Source organism: Electrophorus electricus, chromosome 11, assembly GCF_013358815.1.
Source record: "Electrophorus electricus isolate fEleEle1 chromosome 11, fEleEle1.pri, whole genome shotgun sequence".
Lineage (NCBI taxonomy): Eukaryota > Metazoa > Chordata > Actinopteri > Gymnotiformes > Gymnotidae > Electrophorus > Electrophorus electricus.
The window spans coordinates 8,925,148-8,937,562 of NC_049545.1; the positions used below are offsets into that span (position 1 = coordinate 8,925,148).

The 12,415-nt window shown below is 39.2% G+C and overlaps 1 protein-coding gene across 13 annotated transcripts in view; it reads right to left on the reverse strand.

The window, feature by feature from the left end:
* The window catches only part of col13a1 (collagen, type XIII, alpha 1), a 75,369-nt gene that overhangs the window by 21,776 nt on the left and 41,178 nt on the right, over positions 1-12,415 (reverse strand). For 7 of the 13 annotated variants that reach the window (XM_035531742.1, XM_035531746.1, XM_035531744.1 and 4 more), the window contains 13 exons: positions 11,761-11,796; positions 11,184-11,210; positions 10,826-10,852; positions 8,939-8,965; positions 8,809-8,835; positions 8,687-8,713; positions 6,109-6,174; positions 3,870-3,962; positions 3,661-3,702; positions 3,461-3,478; positions 2,533-2,559; positions 2,076-2,120; positions 555-581 (listed from right to left, as the gene is read on the reverse strand). In XM_035531742.1, the coding sequence (XP_035387635.1) occupies positions 555-581; positions 2,076-2,120; positions 2,533-2,559; positions 3,461-3,478; positions 3,661-3,702; positions 3,870-3,962; positions 6,109-6,174; positions 8,687-8,713; positions 8,809-8,835; positions 8,939-8,965; positions 10,826-10,852; positions 11,184-11,210; positions 11,761-11,796 (489 nt within the window). Of the gene's footprint in view, positions 1-554; positions 582-2,075; positions 2,121-2,532; positions 2,560-3,460; positions 3,479-3,660; positions 3,703-3,869; positions 3,963-6,108; positions 6,175-6,652; positions 6,695-7,431; positions 7,486-8,686; positions 8,714-8,808; positions 8,836-8,938; positions 8,966-10,825; positions 10,853-11,183; positions 11,211-11,760; positions 11,797-12,415 lie in introns of all 13 variants that reach the window. The other 6 variants (XM_035531745.1, XM_027018134.2, XM_035531738.1 and 3 more) reach the window with 5 other exon arrangements.

The window sequence follows — 12,415 nt, forward strand, 5'->3', positions numbered from 1 at the left end:
TTGTTGATACTTGGTGTTTGGTCTCAGGCTGATAGGGTGGGTCCCTGCATCCCTCCACACAGTGATTAGGAGCCCAGGTCACATCACACCCTGGGCCTCCCTGCTTCTGGCTGCCCCAGGCATACATTCTGATGGAGATGCTCTAGTACTACTAGCTCCAAAAGACAACACTCAGCACTCACTGGGCAAACAGACAGAATAATTTCTGGCCTCTGGTGTCTATTTGTGTGTCCGCAAGTGTAAATGCAATGTGCCACCAACTTGTGTTTACTGACTAAAAATATTCCCAATGAGAAACAGCCAAATGACAGCTAACTGTGTAATCACTCCTCCAGATGCATTGGCCTAGCTGCTTTACTGCTCTTTATGTACAGAAACCAGTAGAGGGCCTAACCAGTAGAGATGAATGGCATACTGCGGATAAAATGAATGGTCCAAACAGGCCAAACCACCTGCTCCTATTTATATCCATCCCTCTGGGAGGTTTGTAATAAATAGTGACCCAATTGCCATGCAGGCAGCTGGCAAGTCCAGAAGCAAACATGTGTCCTTACCTTCAGCCCTGGATCCCCTTTGGCACCCTAAAGAAACAGAGGAACGCAGAGGCTGCAGTCATTATGACATGAAGTGCTTTTCAAGTCCATTAATAGACCTAACAGCTTTGATGAGCAGATGCCAGAATCACTATCTAATTTGAAACTGATTTACATCAGTAAAAATGTCTACACAAAAAGGAAAGGCAACAAAACATTAAAGTCTTTGCTCAACTTGGGAGTGTTTGGTAGATATAAAAACATTCAGGAAAAGAGAGATAACATATTATTTGATGTCAGAGTAAATGCTCATGGGAGGAATGATGAATCCTGTACTGTTGACTAACAGTACTCATAAAGTGCTGGATCTCATATGTTCTTAAATTTTAGGCTTTGAATCATGAAGCCTTTGGTGCAGCTCTTGCCTTTACTAAAACAGCTATGTCTGAGTGAGAACATGGGATCTACTAGGACACAATCCCAATCCTCAAGGGAACACGCATCACACACACATTCAGTCTATCTTCAAAAGGATATATTGCTCCTTTAGAGGTACGTGCCAGCCTAAACAGAAACCAACTCGTGTTAAAAACAAGGTTTTATTGCAACCACCAGGTGGCGCAGTTTATGTTTAAACTGAAAATTTAAGATCAGAACATCCAGGGAATGCTTATGCTATACCTGGATTGAGTTTTAGATATAAACACTTAAATATAAACTTAATTCACTATTCAGTGTTTTAGCCTTTTCCCAAAATCTTCTGTGCCCCATATGAGTAGTTACTCATAATCTGGAGTGAAATGTTATCTGGAAACATGCATGGGAAAGTACCTGCACTTTCTGTGGAGGAAAAGTGAACTTTACATTGCCAGAGAGTGAAGGAATTGAGCAGTAGGTTGTTCCAGAGTTCAACCATGTAAAAATCCAATATAAAAGTCATGCAGTACAAAGCATATGAACTATTTCACAGTAAAGTAAATTTAAATTCAAATAGAAAAACATATGCGGTCAGTGAGTGGTGTTCAAAAGTGTTAATTACATAATGTGCTGTTCTGACCAGATATGGTTTTGGAGAACTGAGATGAGGCATGTATGTTAGTGTGTAGAGTTGCTTTTCTTCACATGGGTATGAAACCATGAAATTGAGTAGGAACAACAAAAGGTATGAAGGAAACTTTAAGACAGTTTTTGTGAAAAAGTCATGCAATCTCACATGCATAAAAGCATTAGCAGTCTGCCAACTATTTTCAGGAGAGCATGGGTGTGGGAGTGTGGGAGAATCTCATAAGTCTTGGAAAGAGGGTGAGTGAAATGATCATCATGACATTTCAAGAAAAAAGGTGTACAAGGTGTCTTACTGAATCACAATCTCTCTTTATCACTCCCTATCACTGACTCTGTATTTCTTTGTATCTCTGTGTGTGATGTGTGCTTTCTTAGACAGAAAGCATTGCCAACAGAGCCCAGTGATGCCAGTGTGGGGCTGGAAATTAGCTGAGGGATTGAACCTTGTTCAACTGAGAAAGGATCAATGATTATTACCTTGGGACCTTCAGATCCACTTGGGCCTGGCTCACCACGATCACCCTAAGAGGAAAAAATAATATAAATATATAAATATACAAGCAGTGAGAGAGACAGGGAGAAAGAGACATAGTTGAAGGTGAGTGGATGAAGAGAAAGAAAGCAGGTGGCAGAACATCTATCAATTGAATTGCATACTTTCTAATCCTTTAATATTTCTGCTGTACAACTTAAATGCAGTGAGGAGCCAAATTTCTATCTCCAGGTTGTAACTCCTCAGCTGAAATCGACAACTGACCAGCCACACTTTCATTACAATGCTTCTGTACCACATGTCTGGGCAATATAACTCTTCCACATGTTTCAGCTTCAAGCTTAGAGGTTTCACAAAGGCAGATATATTCATTCCATACAGTTTTGCAGTGAGAACTCTACTGAATATCAAAGCACAAATTCTGTTAACTGACAAACCTACCTTTTGTCCTTGTGCACCTGGTTCACCCTGTAATAATAATAACAATAATAACAACAACAACAACAACAATATTAACATAAATTGATATTTTTTAAATGTAGTAATAAAAAATGTGAAAATGTAACATCTGCAACATTCAGATTACACTGCTTTTTGACTACATAACAAAATGCTTTTATTGAGTGCTTTTGTTCAGTTTGGATGGTCTGGGGTCATTTTCTAGTGATATCCACTTTTATATTTCTATGACCAATTTGCTGGGAGGTATTCCTTTCTTGTGGAATGGATATACACAGAAGTGTTGAGCAGGCTTCCAACTCCTGCTGTGGTGGGAGCTGCCACACCTAATTTACAGAGAGCCAGGATGGGCTGCTTCACAGACTCCACCTATCTCAGTGCACTGCAATTAAAATACCACACTCTAAATAATCCATGGCATTTAATGCATCAGGAGAGATGGAGAGTTATCCACTGGGACCATGCAGCAGTGCAATACGGCGTGTCTGCCCCTTCGGTGCTGGCGGTGGGAGACTGACCACACCCTGCCACTGGTGAACCCCGCCTGAACCCTGTGCATGGTTACAGCATATCTGTTGCCATTAACACAGCTGTAGGGAATCTCATAAGAGCTAAAGCTAGGACTGTACAGCAGTGGTATTGCAACACATAGTGGTATTGCAATAACTGAATGCTCTGGCAAATCACAGAATTGTTTACTGTGTGCGGTGACCAATCCTGACCAACCTAAGATCTTCCTAAAGGAGTGTTTTACAAGTGTATAGAGAAACCCATGCATTGACTATAATTAAACATGCATGGTCTTAAAATGCCCAGCCCTATCATTAACCACACTAAAAATTCATCAAGGCATTTTATCATAACAGAAGTAACATTATAACTTCAGAATCGAGCAAAATAATATGCTTACCTTCATTCCTGAGAGCATCTGCAAAACCAAGAAAATCATCTTAATGCCATTTTAAATCATTAAAGTGTAATATTCAACAATGATATATTGATAAAACTTTTTTTGCCAACAACAATTTTGTAAAGGTTGAACAAATTGAGCGTATTCATGTAATGTAATGTGGGAGAGAGTGATAGTGATGCTATCACTCACCCACTCACCCTCAGGTCTTTTCCAGGCTTCCCAGGCTCTCCAGGTTTTCCCTTTATCACAGATAGATGTGTACTGTATATTAATGATTCACAACAACCTATAAATGCATTTCTGAGTGCCAGAGATTAATTTCTTTACTAAAATGAATGGGTGAACATTAGATCTACAGTAGAATAGTAGAAAAAAGGAATGATAATTGTTATCCCATTTCACTTACAGGTGGACCACTAGCACCAGTAAGTCCAGGGCTGCCAGGGGGCCCTGGGGGGCCAGGAGGGCCTGGTGGTCCCTGTGCTCCAGGCTCGCCCTGCTGAAAGACAGTACATTACCACCTGAGACATTGGTTCCATTATAGATGTACAACGCAACACACTCAACATCAGCTGTAGGGTTCCCTTAGTTTCAATACCAATCAGTCACTATAATAGAGCTGCAAACTGGAAATTATGTTCAGTAGATGCATTACAGAGACTGATCAAGAAAGTAAGCAAACCCTTACAGCTGAGTTGCAGATAATGCTAGTGCACAGCAATTAGATTTTAACTAGGAGAATGGCAAAGGTATTGTAGAAGGTTATTCTACCAACAGTTATTCTTCATTGAGTGAGTACCATGTTTGGAAAACAGGCTCAGTCACTGAATGTTGTCTGTACAAGTACCATAACTGTGGGTCCCCTTAAAAAGTTTCATTCTAAAAAGTTTTGGTGTCCTGAAACTAACCATTAGGCCTTCTGCAAGGCCTACATTATTCAAATTTGGCTTCTCTGGGCTTGTTTCAAGGTCAACCCAATCCAAGTCATGTGGTCTCTGTTAAAATGTCCATTGGTACTTTTACTCCGCTGGCCTGAACAGCAAAAAAAACCAAACAAACAAACAAACAAACCAAAAAAAAACAAAACAAAGGAGACTAAACAAAATAAAACTACAGGAAAGCTTCCAGTTATTCCAGAGAGAGAGAGAGCAGTATGGATGTAGGAAAGAATGAAAGAAAGGTGGACTAAACCATATCCTCAAATGTTTGGGAGCAAATGTAATCATTCAGAATGCAAGCTATGATGCTGCATTAATTAAAAAGTGGATATGTTATTAAGGAGGAGACTTGACTACAATGAAACACTAAACATTAAACACGAACTATAATTTGTTGTTCCTTATAGTAAGTAATTGGAATAAATGTGATTTTTTTTAAAGTAAATGTGATTTTTTAAAAATGTGATTAAAAATAGACTGTTTGGCACTGTCTCTGTACAGTAGCTCAGTCATTAAATTAATTTAATCTGGAACACATCCATCAGCCTGAGAATTTGACTTTATCCAGTTGTTTCTTCACAGGACTTGTCTAGACTTGATTTATTAACCCAGATGCTGATCCATTAAACTAATATTCCATCTGAGTGGAGACAGAAACCAACTCAGAAACCCCAGCCTGTTAGTGGTGGAGCAACATTCTTAGTTCCTTTAGTAAGTGACTCCCCACAGTGTGGAACACTGTCTCCAAACATGGTGTCCTAATCTAACACACACACACACACACACACACACACACACACACACAGCACACCTGTAGAAACAAGATTGAGGGTGGATGCCAGCAGGTCAGCCTGTGCCTGTGTGTACATGAGCAGGCCAGTGGAGGCCGACTGCACTGAGAGGCTTTGGGAGAGTGCAATGTGTGTTTAGTATGCCCCTCTGGAGAGTCCACGATCTGCTGCCAAATAAGCTTTCTGCCTCATTCTTTTGTTATCTTCAGGCTGACATTATGCAGATTACAGAATATGATTTTTACTAATGTTTGCTAATTCTAGAACAGTGTTCACTGTATTTGGGTTTATAAAAATGTCATTGAGATAAAATCTTTTCCAGGAAGGAGGTGAGGGGTGGGATGTAGGGATGAAATGAATTAAATAGAATCATTTATCTTGTATAACAGCTCTAAACCCTCTGTGGCCATTGTGTTTTCAGACCTTTCATCACAGAAAGCACAGGAAGAAAAATAACACTCCATATTTAGTTTCTCCAGAAAACTTCCTCTCAGTGTGTGCTAATAATTGCACACTTTCTTGTCCGCTGTTACCATGAGGATCTGTAATTTCTAAGAAAGCTTTCTTTGGCATAATGTCAACGAATCACACAGTGGTTGTTTGAAAGCAAGAAAAAGACAAAAGGTTCCATCCCCTGCTTGCAGCTGTAAATGCCCAATTGCTAAATCATGACAGTGAACCTGTGAACCTATTCTAAAATATCATAAAAATCAGATTTATTTGACTGCATCCGGAAGAGCCCAGTATAGGTGTGGGACAATTCCACTCCTTTTCTCACATTTCCAGTGCTAAGTGAGAAGGTTAGCAAACACAGTTGTGCCAGGGAGGGTTGCTAATGTGCTGGGCTTGGCTGACGGCTGGTCGACGGCAGTTGGCATCCTCAAGAAGGGGAGAAGAGTGGCAGAGAGAGATGTACCTTGAGGCGCTTTAGAATTAGAGGGCTTATTGAGGGCATGTTGCGCACGGTGATGGGCAACATCTGCTGAGGTCACAAAGCACAGGTGGGCCACCGTGCAAAAAAGGTCACAAGGGCGAGAAAGTTCACCAGCGGGCCATAGGAGGGAAATGGTGCGGCATGAGGAGAAGGGAGGAGGGAAAGAAACAGAAACACAGGTGAAAAAAGAGTGTACTACAGGAAAATAGCAAGGCAGGGGGAGAGATGGAGAGACAGAGAGAGGTGGTGGTAAGGAGAGAAAGAGCAAGAGAGGAACAGCGACTGATACACAGGGCCCAGCAGTCTGAGTCAGAGTGCAGAGATTAATGTTTTAAACAGGAAACCGAATGGTATGTAGAATTCAGCTATGAGAATAATGATGGTAACTAGCTATTAAAATTGAACTGGTTTTGGGCAACTCCATCCATTATCTCCACAGTGCCTCGACCACAGAGCCCTGTGGCAGTGCTGTTTAGATTGGGCTAGCTTCAGTCTTGCCACAAAGAGAGTTCAGCAACAGACTTACTGTGGCCTGCCCTCCAGCACAGGGTTGGACAATGCGGCGTTTCTGTTGAGATCACCAGCATGTTGAAGTACAGATTCAGACTGAAAAGTCATTGGACCATTCCAATTGTATATTAGTCTGTTTAGGACTGAATACAGCATGCCTTGTTTCTTTTGTGTTTGTATTTCATCTCTTAATAGGCAATAGTAAAATTCAGCAAAATTCTGGATAACTGCAGTGGAAATAGGTTATTTAAAAATAAATGTTGTTATTCAAATCATGGCTAATTTCAGGTAATTTAGTGGAAAGTAGGAAATGCAAACTAAGAAAGTCGGCAACTGTTCTCAGGTTGACCTTTTCAATAATGGTTTTTCTCAATAATTATCAAAATGCTTCAAGGTGTGCCATAATAAAATTGCACAAACTTCAAACAAAAATGGATTGAACAAAAATTTAAATACAAAAGCCAAGTGATAGGAATTGTATACTTTATACTATAAATTACGTCTTTTCAATACATTTGATAAGTTAATGATTGTTTTCTCTTAAATAGTCCACCTTTAAGCATTTCAATATTTAATTATAAAAGTCCCATAGAAAAACCCAAAGGAAAGGAAGAGAAAACACTGATTATACAGAATTCTGTCTAATTGTTGCATGTAATTTAGCAGCAGGCTTTCATCAGTTTCCCCCAGTGACTCTGTCATAGGACAAGCCTGGCCTGGTGCTCTCTTTGCAGCAGGGCTGGAACACACATTGTTATGGGGCTGATGGACAGAGAGGACCCCACAAACCTTTACCATCAGGGCCTGATTGGAGCGTAATGCTGCCAGAGTTTTCAGTGGAGGTCCCTGCTTAAAGTCGCTCAACACACACGCACACACACACACACACACCCATAGACATACACCACACACACACACACATACATATATATATATATATATATATATATATATATATATATATACACACACACACACACACACACATACATACATATATATATATATATATATATATATACAAACACACACACAGACACGCACTTGTACATACACACACACACACACGTACATATGCACAGACAAACACAGAGACAGATATACACACACATGCACACACACAAGCACACATAGTGATTCCCATCTCTATTTCAAGAATTGGTCCTGGCAGTCTTGCAAACAGTGACCTCTTGCCTCCCTCAGCATAACTGTAAGGACCACTATGTAACTACCCACTAGCACAAACCTCCCATAAAGAGACTCTCTGTCAGACTGCTGCTGTGCAAGCGGCTTAACAGAGACTGTTGAACTTTTCCCTGGAGCTCTTACTTCCTTACATTTCACCTTAATGTTACACCTTAATATTGAGCATTTGGATTTTATAAAATTACTTGCTACAAAATTTTTACTTTATAATTACATTATACATTTTTTTTGTCAAACTAATAGTTGCTCCTATATTTTAACATTGTATAGAAAAATACTTTTTAATGTATTTAAAAATACTTTTTAACTGGAGTTCACAAAATGAAAAACCTTTTAATTAGCCTTAATAAATAGAATAATAGAATAGAATAATTTACTTTTAAATTGGCCATAGCCATTATGCCAAAGACAGATTATGCACCACCACATGAAAGCCTTTTGCTTGGCACCCATTAACAGAAAGCGTTATCAAATCAGTAGGCTGCTGCATAATGATCTTATTTTCTGTCGAATGGTACTGTCCTAGAGAAAGCGCAGGTTTGTGCTGATGTTTACTAGCCCTTGTGCTAGGCATGCTCTCCTTCACCAACTACAGACATTTGCCACAGTTTTTTTGTCTCTTTTCATTTCACTTTGCAGACAGACAATAATTCCATTTACATCTTCTTTAGGGGTACACAGGACAAATTTCTGAGGTGCATAGAAGATAATGTATGCTATAAACACTATAGCAGATGCTTATTAATTCTCAAAGGTCCAAAACGCTAAGTTCTCATGCACAACAAATACTGTTGCGCACACAGCACTGTGCAAAGGCACTGCAGTAAGGGACACACTCACTTACCCGATGTGTATAATCACCACACACTCCCTGAACAAAACACATAAACAGCATCTGTAAGGTACTCTGCATACACAGCATTCATTCACTGTAAGAAGAGTTTACATGGTTAACTGCATTTTTACCTTTTCCCCTTTTGGGCCTGGTTCACCCTATAATGATAAAATGTGTGAACATTGCGCTCAAACAAATTTAAAATAATGTTTATGTACATAAGATGCAATGGAATTGATTTATTTGGAGAAAAATACTTACAGGAAGTCCTTTGGAACCACGGGGGCCCTGGAAAAATGAATGTAACAAGCAAAAATTACTTGTTGCAGAAATGTATTTTGGGACTATATGTTATATAGTTATTTTGTCAAATAAGTACATGATGATCACAAACCAAGACATATAATTAGAATAATGCTCATTCTTATGGAAACCCTCAGTGGCTTTCAAAACATTCCTTCACTTTGTTGGAGAGGGAAAGTGGAAAGTGGAAAGGGGCTCATAAAATAAATAAATAAATAAATCTTTCAGTATTAGTACTTGGACTCATCCTGACCTGAAGTGGACAGCCATGTAATATGTTCTGGCTAGTGGGGAACAGCCCCCAACAGTCAGTGAGTGGCCATGTGCTTACAGACAGGAGCAGCACACAGTGTTAGCAATGCCCTTCAATAAAACTAATCCCCACACAGTAACCCACATACTCTAAAATATATATAACGATCTGAAACTGAGACACAATGGGCCTCTGAATGCGGCAGCTGGAATTATGAAACACAAGTCTCAGGCCAAAAACCAGAATGGTTGTAGCTTCCAAGGTGCCATGACATTCAACCAAAAAGACCCATGAACAGCATTCTTTATTGCACCCAAAAAGAAAGAGGAAGCAGAGGTAGGCTGAAACAGAGAAGGATCTTGTCAATAAAGGAGTCAATCAAAATCTCAGATAAAGTCTGTTCCTTCGTCTCCAAGTTGTGTGTACATTTTTAAAGAGCTGTTGAGTTTCGCTTAAAGGCTGTGTAGGGGGCTGTTCTGCAATGATGCTGACTTCATAAAGTGCCACTTTTACGTTTATGCATGGCACCTCTGTGAAGAAATGCCTCATTTATTGACTGTGTGATGGACCAGCCTTTATCTGTGATTTTGATTCACCTTTATCTGTACTTTTCTGTCCTACCTTTTACTTGCCAATTTACTTATTTATTTTACTTTACCATTCTACAACTGCATCTCCCAACCACTGCACTCAGCACTCTTAACAATTAATGCACATGTACGATTCACAAGTATGACTGTGTGTGTATTTGTATACATGTATTGAGTGTGGCAGAAATGTCTCTTGTTGTTCTGTGTACAAGCAACTGTATGGGGTGAGCTACTGTAACCAAGAACAAATTCCTTGTATGCGTGAGCATATTTTGCCAATAAAGCCTGATTCTGATCCTAATTCTGATTTTGTGCATGCTCTTGGTTTCCTGTTTCTGGAGTAACTTCAAAGTAAAATGTATATTTGATGTATTTTATGACCAGTAGTTTGGAATCTGGGAGTTGGAAGCATACAGGACCTTAACAGTGCTTTGGAAAACATTCTTATAATTAAGATTCAAAAGACAGGATTGAATATCCATGTTTTAATATAGCTGAGCCAAAGTTTTAAAGAAAACTGAAGGGCCTGTTAAAAGTCACTTTTGACAAATCATGTTCAGTTCAACATAGAGTAACAGTTTTCCTTGTTGAAAACACTGGCATTGAACAGCTATTGAGTTACGTAGCCAATAAATCACATTGCACCATTTTTCCCCCAGAGTACTCACATGGTCGCACTCACTGAACTAAATAAACATTGGTGTTACAAGCCACCTCAATATCAAAATGGCTCCAAATGGCTCTACTACTGAGTTTAATGGACTCTGACACATTTCTCTTTATGACCTTCTTTTTGCAATGTGATTGAAAGTCTGTCTTCATGGATTTAAAAAAGTAGTATTTCACGATGCATGAAGAACACACTGGGATTTATAATATGCAGCCTCATAAACGCTTGTGTTTACAGTATTTTCATTTCTATCTGAGAACAACAAAATATAAACTGCAGCAAAAATTATTTCTTCTTTTTTCTCTTTTTAATATGCACAGAGGAATGCTTACCGTGTCACCCTTCAAACCATTTTGCCCCTGTAAAAATAAAACAAAACCATAATTTGCCTGAGAAATTACTTTTGCCTGAGAAATTACTTTTTAACACTCTTATTTTCTTAGTGCAGATGGTAGATCATTTCATACTACCAATATCAGTACCAATGTAATTCTCTGTCATTATTACGGTAATAACAGCTAATTTATTAACAGAAATTGCCATAATCACTATTAGGACAATTATCCTTGTCATTACTGTAATGACTAGTGTTATCAATTAGCCTCAACAATTGCAAACAAATGTTTCAGGTCTTGAACCCTTAAACAAATCAATGAATCACGTTTTGCAAAAAATGGAGGTGAAACTCACGGGCTTGCCATCCAAGCCGATAGGTCCCTAAGAGAGAAAGACAGAGAGCAGAACCACAGGGGGGGTTAGGTTTAATGAGAGGGCACAGAGGCAGCAGAATTCACACAGCTGTCTAGACTGCTACTCTGATATGAGGATGCTTATGAGGAAAAAAAATGGCATTTCCTCAAGGAGTCAGACCAAGTCACAAGTCAAGTATAAAAGAGGGGCACACTGGAACAGTGAGGCTACTGTATTCTGGTGGGGCCCGGTGTGTATGTATAACAGATCACTCTTTATGGGGGGTAAAAAACAACTAAAAGGAGTCTTTGAGCCTTAGGAATTCTCTCATATTGTAGAGAAAGTACCAGGAAATGCAGGCACTTCATATTACTTTACAGTCTTATATAGAGTCATTACTTTACAGTCTTATATAGAGTCATTACAGTCATTATCAGTTCTGTAAAGCTTCACAATTAAGCATTTGCTGTCCATCTAGAAAAGCTGATCAGTGAAGGATAAAATGTCACTACAGAAGATGGTTTACTGTTATTATTTTTTTTACTTCGAAATAAGTTAATTTTGGTTATGATCATACCGGAAAGCCAGGAAATCCTCTTGTGCCAGGCTGTCCCTGAATGGACCGAAAAAAGAAGCTGGATTACTTTGTATAAAACACGTTCACACAGAGAGATAAAAAAGAGCACACATGTGCACACTCCTATGCACACAAATGCTTGCTCACACACATACACACACACACACACAAGTACTGAGTGATATGAACTTGATGTCAAGAGGTCAGTGTTTAAAAGCACAATCTGCCACTACTTGAACAGTTATGTGGTGTGATAACTGAGTTTGAAAGAAGAACTCCTTACTGCTGTTGGGAGAACTTTGTACAGGACCAGGAGAGAAAAGTAGATGTGGGTATAAAACAACATGGTACATTCTGAAACCCTACACTAGAGCATACTAGAGCATGTAGAACCACAAACAAAACACAACTGCACTGATCCAATAAGTGAAAGCCAGAGTGGAAGTCAACAAATAAAATAAGTAAATGTCATTAATGATTAGTGTTATATTCCCCTAGACACAATACCAAGTTTGCTTTGCTAGAAAATCTTTTACTGCTCTTGAGACAGGAGGAAGCTATTCAATATCCCAGGAAAAGAGAGGCAGTAGGTACCAAAAGAAAACAGAGAAATTACAGGGAAGAGGTGAATGCAGCTAATGATGGAGATTATATG